The following is an 8,345-nucleotide window of genomic DNA, read 5'->3' on the forward strand; positions in this document are numbered from 1 at the left end:
CTGGAGAAAACACTTCATTGTAATCAATTCCCTCCTTTTGAGCATATCCTTTGGCCACCAATCTTGCTTTGTAGCGAACATTTACTTGGTTAGGAAATCCTTCCTTCTTTGCAAATACCCATTTGCACCCAATTGCTTTCTTTCCCTTTGGGAGATTGGCCAATCTCCATGTATGATTCTGATGAAGGGACTGTATTTCATCATTCATGGCAATCCTCCACTTATATTCTTCTGAACTTTGGACAACGTCTTTATAAGTGGTAGGAACATCATCAGCTACAATTGAGGTTGCACAAGCAACCGTCTCTATGAGACGAACAAGTTTCGTTATTGTTCTTTTTGGCCTGCTGGTTGCTATTGATTCAAGTTGTTGTTGAGGTTCCTGAGTTGGAATCTCCTCTACTGGCTCTCTTTCCAGAGGGTAATCTTCATTTGTTTCCTCCTCTGCTTCTTGTGTAGGAAAAATAAATTTTCCCTCAAACTCCACCTGCTTAGAAGCACCTTTATTTTGTTTGGTGTCTTCTGTTACCTTATTTACCATAGCAGATTCATCAAAGGTAACATCTCTGCTGAATATTACTTTCTTTGTCATAGGACACCATAAACGATATCCTCTGACTCCAGAAGTAATTCCCATAAAAATAGTCTTCTTTGCCCTTGGATCCAATTTTGACTCCGTCACATGATAATATGCAGTTGAGCCAAACACGTGCAAAGAGTTATAATCTACAGCAGGTTTTCCATACCATTTTTCAAATGGTGTCTTGCCATCAATAGCAGCAGATGGTAGACGATTAATGAGGTGGCATGCATATGTAATTGCCTCAGCCCAAAAATTTTTGCCCAAGCCAGCATTGGACAACATACACCGTACCTTCTCCAGCAAGGTCCGGTTCATACGTTCTGCCACTCCATTTTGTTGTGGTGTATGTCTAACAGTGAAGTGTCGGACGATGCCATCATTTTCACAGACCTTATTGAAATGATCATTTTTGTATTCACCTCCATTGTCTGTGCGAATACACTTGATCCTCTTGCCTGTTTGATTCTCCACCATCGTCTTCCATTTGAGAAAAATTTCCAACACTTCATCTTTGCTCTTCATTGTATACACCCATACTCTTCGGGAAAAATCATCAACAAAGGTTACAAAATAGTGCTTCCCACCCAATGAAGGTGTTTTGGAAAGACCCCAAACATTAGAGTGTACATAATCCAAAATGCCTTTAGTATTATGGATCGCTGTACCAAATTTAACCCTTGTCTGTTTCCCTTTAACACAATGCTCACAAAACTCCAAGTTGCAAGCCTTTACTCCTTTTAACAATCCTTGATCTGATAGAGTTTTCAAGGATTTTCCTCCAGCATGTCCCAAACGCATGTGTCATAGCTTGGTTGCTTCTGCCTCTTTGTTGTCACTGGATGTCACTGTCGCTGTCCCAATAACTATACTGCCACGATAGCGGTACATATTATTATTCTTCCGATTAGCCTTCATTACCACTAGTGCACCGGAGCATACTCTCATCACTCCATTTTCTGCAATGATTTTGAACCCTTTTGATTCCAGGGCTCCCACAGAGATGAGATTCTTCTTCAAATCTGGTACATATCGAACATCTGTTAATGTTCTGATCATTCCATCATGGTTCCTTAATCGTATTGAACCAATACCATATGAGGTAAGAGGGCTGTTATCCGCTGTGTGGATGACTCCATATTCTCCTTCTTGAAATTCCACAAACCAGTCCCTGTTGGGACACATATGATGGCTACAAGCCGAGTCCATCAACCATATGTCTGATGATGTTGATGACTCTGTTGTAACTAATGAGAAGTCTGAATCATCACAATCAGCTACATTTGAATCCATAATGGCCTTTCCATTGTTATGTTTGGCCTTATTCTTCAACTTCGGACAGTCTTTCTTCCAGTGCCCTTTTTCTCGACAAAAGGCACATTCATCTTTGCTGGGTCTGGATCTTGACTTGGATCTTCCCTTCTTTGTCCTCGTTTGACTTTGAGGACGACCCCTCACAAATAGTGCTTCTCCTTCTCCGCCCTTCTATTTTTCTCGCTTTCTTTGTTCATAGCTGTACAAAACCGAACAAACTTCTCTGAGAGAAACTTCGTCATTTCCATGGAGTAGAGTAGTTTCAAGGTGCTCGTACTCATCAGGAAGTGACGCCAACAACATCAAGGCCAAGTCACCATCATCATAAGTTGTATTCATATTTTGCAAATCTGTGACCAACTTATTGAAACTGGTGATATGTTCATTCATCGTGGTACCAGGAACATAGGTGAAGTGAAACAATCTCTTCTTCATGTACAATTTATTTTGACTGTTTTTCTTCAAAAATTTATCCTCTAGTGCTTTTCATAATCTACTTGCAGAAGTTTCCTTTGTGTATGGATATTTCTGCTCTCTAGCAAGGTAGGATCGAATGGTACCGCAAGCAACACGGTTGAGAATCTTCCAATCTTCTTCTCCAATAATATCTGGTTTCTTTTCTTCAATGGCCAGATCTAGCCCTTGTTGAAAAAGGACATCTAGAACCTCGCCTTGCCACATCCCAAAATGCCCGGACCCGTAAAAAATTTCTACCGCAAATTTCGCATTTGACACAATTCTTGTCATAAGCGAAGATGCCAATGATGACGTATTGTTGACACTTGATGTAGATTCTTCTTGTTTATTGTCTCCCATATTTGACACAAATATTATTTAATAGCTGACGACACAAATCAAGATTATTTTCTTTCTGGTGTGGAAGATCAGACTAAGCTGCAACCACAGAGCATACTAAGACAGAATCTTGACACAGTTACCAAGATAAATCTTTTCTGATGTGGAAGATCAGACTATGCTGCAACCACAGAGCATACTTAGACAGTACCTTGGCTCTGATACCAATTGTTGCGGAAGCCAAATGTATATAGTGTGAATAAGTCACAACTACTATACCAAAAATTATGACAGCCACCAAATAATAAATAAGACAGTAAAGCAACAATAAAGGGAACACTAGAATTTACGAGGTTCGGCTAATTTTGCCTACTCCTCGGACACAACCAATATTTTATTCCACTCCAAAAATACAAGTGAAATAATACTAAAGAGAGAAGATACAAATGCCTTAAACAGATGAGAAGACAAATGAGAGGTGTGTTTAAATCCTAAACATTAAGCCTTCTTTTATAGGGGGAAATCCCCCCAACTATTCATTTCCCACCGATGTGGGACAAACAAACATTTCTGCCAACTACTTTAACACAAGGAACACAAAATTTTTAGTATAGGTGAAATTATCTATCTTCGCTTTTCTTTGGGAACTGTCAGAAACAGAAAAAATAAATGTTTTGTCAATGGCTTGATCATCAAGGGTGCATAATAGAGCTGGAAAACAAACAAGGAACTGAAACATAATCAAGGGTAAACTTTTCAGTATATAAGCTGATTACAAGAGAAGACCTCTAAGTTGAAGAATGAATGAGCTTTTAACACAGTCAGTATCATTGAGTATTCTACTTTTTGATCAAAGCAAAAAACTAAATCAGATCAGAAGCATCAGCACTATAGCTAGTTTGATCTTATTTTCACCTCTTCCCGAATCTTGGATAAAGTTTCCTCCTGCATAAAGATTCTGAAATCGGTAAGTTGTCATCATCTGATGATTCCACGACTATCAATTCGTAATCCTGAGTACAGCCATCTGTTTTAATCTCATTACACTTCTGCAAATATTCACAATGTACAGAGGCATTCATCCTTTCAAGAGCTTTAGACTGCTGCCCTTTGGTTACATGTTTCAGTGCATCTTCAGGTGCAAATTTTTGGTTCTTCCACCAATTCAAATATCGTCTGGTAACATCTGACTCGAAGAGCCTGGAAGGTATATAGAGCTTGTCATCTGTAATTGGTCTGTCATAATTGCACCATGCAATTTTTGGGGTATCACTGGTATGATTTGCACAGCCGGGCACATCTTGATCAAATCCAAATTGCATTGATACTCTATGTGGGAGATAATTCTCTACACAATCCATTCCAACTAGTTCAGAAGCTCGAATAAGTCGAGCAAAAATCAGGATTTCTCTTCCCACCTTTGGGCCAGCCACCACATATGCCTCCCTTTCCTTGTAAAACTTGTTAATATCCCAATTCTTCACAGTATCAATAGCGTAAGGACGCCACAGAAACAAGTCTGTTGCAGAATCTATTGCACTCCGAGGATCGACGCAGTTTATTTTTTTCACATTATGCCATCTAGCCAATCTAGGCTCCCCGGAACAGATGATACTAGGCTTGGGCTGCAAATTGGAAAATATCTCCCAAGCCCATAACTGAACAAATTGAAGAGGAGCCCTAAAGAGAGGATCTGACTCATCTTGGTTACACCTAGAACTAGCTGAAGATATAATAAACTGTTTAAGCAACCTTAAATCCCTATAAATGCTAGCAAGAACAGCAGGGGCAAGTGCCACTGGAATTCCTTGAGAAAGATGAATTGCAACAGGGAATAGAGCTCCTTGCACCTTAAAATAACTTCTAGAAGGAAGCACATACCTTGACAACCAAAGGGTCAAAAATGCAACATGCTCCAAATGATCACCTTTTCCTGTAAAATGTTCCATCCAGACAGGGTGAGTAACATTCTTTTTACGTGCTCTAATAACTTTATAAGCCTCGCGAATAGTTTTTTCCATTTCAACAGACTTTTTGGTCTTTATAGGGTTCAAGATACAGTGGCCCAAAACAGAGTAACCACCCAAAACTGCCATATCCTCCAAAGTAACAGTTACTTCTCCCCATGGTAAAATGAATGTGTTTGTCTCAACGCACCATCTCTCAGCAAGAGCAATAATCAAATCATTGTGCAAATAAATCTTGAATGTGGAAGCTATAATAGCTTCAAAGATTCCAGCTTTCTTCCATATTTCTTGATATAAAGGCTTTAGCTTATGGACCCACGTAGACCATTCCTTCAACTGTGAAACTGAAACACCACCCTTAAACTTGACCTTTAGTGAACAACTTCTCAGTTCTTGAACATTGGGTCTTGAAGGGAGAAATGGGAGCTTTTGGGCAGAGCGTATTGTTGGTTTCAGAAAATGGGCAACTCTAAAAATGGGTATTACTTGTTCATCATCAATGGGTGAAACCATGAACTCCTCTCTTTCTTCCATCATTAACGCATCTTCTGATAAATCCACCATTTTTGAGTATTAAGGTTTTTTCCTTTCCTCTTAGCTCTTTGTTTTTTTTTAATATCAGGGTTTCAAGAATGTTGTGGACAAAATAACCCAGAAACAAAAAAGATAGTTCTGCACCTTGCTCTTTGTACTGTATTCCTGCCAAAGTTGTTCATTTTTAGTCTAAAAAATAATGGGACAAATGTTTGTATTATATGCCACTGAAAAAGTTTCTGGTTGTTTTGGTCTGTACTATTTTTCCAGTCTGTGTATGAAAAAACAAGCAATATCAGCTCAAAATTCCATTTATAGCTGCATTTGCAACTTTTTGCTGAGCGTGGGAAAAGGGAGGCAGCTATTTTACAGAAAATTGTAAAGTTTTTAACACGTTGAATTTGTCTTTGACTTTTGGACTGTAACGTTTTTAAAATGCAATAGTAGGAGTTATATTAAAACTCAACTTATGATTCTTATCTTATCAAATATGTTAGTAACAAAAAGTTTAACTATTAAAGTTTCCTTTTTCTTTTCCTTCTCCTACTTTATTATCTCAAGCAATTGAAGGAGCAAAACAGATCCTACTCTTTGGTTGTGTAATATCATTTGTTCTTTTTGTTCAAGTAATTCATATTCCTCCTGTTTGAGTTTATAAAAAAAATTTGCATGATCTTTCATGGTTATTGTAGTGAGGTTAAAAAAGTACTAGTTCATATTTATTGTATCTAAATTTAGTAAAAATTGCACGGGGCGCTCTATTTGGTCGCCTCCGTTTAACCTATATCCATTTTTTTAAAAAAGTTTCAACTTGTACCCACTTTTTAAACAACTTCAGCCCCCTTTCTCCTCCTCCTTCTCCTCATTCGTTTCTTCTTCTTCTTCTTTCTTCTGCTGATGTTGGTGCTGCTATGAAACTTCAGTTCATGGGATGATTGTCATAAATATGTTTATCAGATTATTTAAAAATAAATTATAAATAATTACGTAAGTTAAGTAGACAATAATTTGTGAATATTTTCACGTACGTAAGTTAGTAGACAATGATAATTATGTTCTTTTCACGTTTATTGTTTCCAAAATTTATGATTTAGATATTGTTGGCAATCTGATTATTTATCTAATATGTTAGAAAGCTTTTTCAAAAACTTCAGCTTATACAGTGTTGAAGTTTTTACAAATGAACTAAATAACTTCAGCATCTTTTGCTGAAGTTTTTGAAAAAGCTTTATGACAAAACTAATGAACCTAGGACAAAAAACTTTCAGCTTTTAGTACTGAAGTTTTTACAAGTGAACTAAATAACTTCAACATCTTCTGCTGAAGTTTTGAAAAAGCTTAACGACAAAACTAATGAATCTAGGACAAAAAAACTTCAGCTTATTTAGTGCAATTACAAACAAAAACTTTAGCAAATAGAGAACAAAACTTCAGCTACTGTGCTTAAGTTCAGCAATTACAAACAAAAACTTCAGCAAATAGAGAACAAAACTTCAACTACTATGCTTAAGTTCAGTAATTACAAACAAAAACTTCAGCACACTTGGTTCAACACACTTGCTACTTCAGGCCCGTCTACTAGAATGCTGAAGTTTTGCGTGATTGCATTTGCTACTTCAGTGATTTTATGTTGACTTAAAACGTGACCCAAAAAGCGAGTATAGATGCAAATGGGTTAACTTGTGCCGCTTTGCAAAAAAAATTACAAGCGTACCCACTTTTTTGCGTAACTTCAACATACAGGGCTGAAGTAGCAAAGACAATCACGCAAAACTTCATCATTCTAGTAGACGAGACTGAAGTAGCAAGTGTGCTGAACCAAGAGTGCTGAATTTTTTGTTTGTAATTGTTGAACTTAAGCATAGTAGTTGAAGTTTTGTTCTCTATTTGCTGAAGTTTTTGTTTGTAATTGCTGAAGTTTTTGTTTTTGTAACTGGCAAACTTCAGCTTTAGAGGTGAAGTTTTTGTCTACTATGAGAGCTGAAGATTGTAACTGGCGAACTTCAGCTCTAGAGCTGAAGTCTTTGTTTTTGTAACTGGCGAAATTCAGCTTTAGAGCGAAGTTTTTGTTTTTGTAACTGGCGAACTTCAGCTCTAGAGAAGGAAAACAATTCAAAGTTGAATAGCATCACAAATAACTTCAAGTGTCTTTTTCTCCAAATCTTTTTCATCAATCCATATAGAATTTTGCCGTCGTAGAAGGTCGCGTTTTTCTTTCTTCTTTCTCTGAGAATTTCATTTCCCTCACAATTCCAAACGTCATTACTTTAATTAAAAAACTTTCTTCCGTAAGAGAACCCAATGGCCACATTTTAACCGACTCTATGGCAGTTCTATATGGAAACTAATTCCTTATCACAATGATGAAGATTTTCTGCATCATGTATGTTGAGAATGACAACTGAAAGAGTTTTTCATATTTGGTTTTTATTCGTTAAAGCTATTGTCGATCTCTATTTGAGTGGATGACTCTCCCATTCTTTAACGTTTTGTTTTCCTTCCTTTCTTGAAAGTTGAAATATATGCATTTTTGTTCTTGGACGGATATAACTTTGAGGAGAAGAATGAGGAGGATGAAGGAGGCTGAAGTTGTTTAAAAAGTGAGTAAAAATTAAAACCTTTTAAAAAAATAAGTATAGATTAAATGGGGGCGACCAAATAGGGTGTCCGTGCAATTTTTACATACAAATGCCCCCTAAATTTACGAGCAGGGGAATGCCGGTGCTAAGCACCAGCTCAAGCCCAACAGTAAGCTGCTACAGTTAATTAAAGGAAAAGGAAGTGTTGCAATTAATCAAGAGTCAACATTTGTTTTTTTTTTTTTAATCCTTGAAGTCTATGCTGCCTATATCCTTCAATAAATGGACGTAACTGCGGCAATTTATGGATGAATTATAGAATTAAGAGGAAAGAAGCAAGCAGGCACTAACAATAGGAGCTGGCAGAAGCAAACTAAACACGTAAGAGGTCTATTTGTTTTATCTGCATTCTGATTTTTAGGGCAAACCCCATGTTGGGTAACTGCTAAACTACTATTGGTGGCGTGGTGCCAGTGGCGGAGGCAGGATCTCCACGAAGGGGGTTTAATTTTTTTTATAGAGCTAGAGGAATTGAACCCATGATCTTTATGTACATTTTGAACCCCCTTAACCACT

The 8,345-nt window shown here is 37.3% G+C and overlaps 1 protein-coding gene across 1 annotated transcript; it reads right to left on the reverse strand.

Moving 5' to 3' along the window:
- Positions 1–3,600: 3,600 nt before the first annotated feature.
- On the reverse strand, positions 3,601–5,220 carry LOC107759233 (protein MAINTENANCE OF MERISTEMS-like). The gene has a single exon (XM_016577118.2). The coding sequence runs from the start codon at positions 5,218–5,220 to the stop codon at positions 3,601–3,603; it is 1,620 nt and encodes a 539-aa protein (XP_016432604.2).
- Positions 5,221–8,345: the final 3,125 nt, after the last annotated feature.

Source organism: Nicotiana tabacum, chromosome 10 (genome assembly GCF_000715075.1).
Source record: "Nicotiana tabacum cultivar K326 chromosome 10, ASM71507v2, whole genome shotgun sequence".
NCBI lineage: Eukaryota > Viridiplantae > Streptophyta > Magnoliopsida > Solanales > Solanaceae > Nicotiana > Nicotiana tabacum.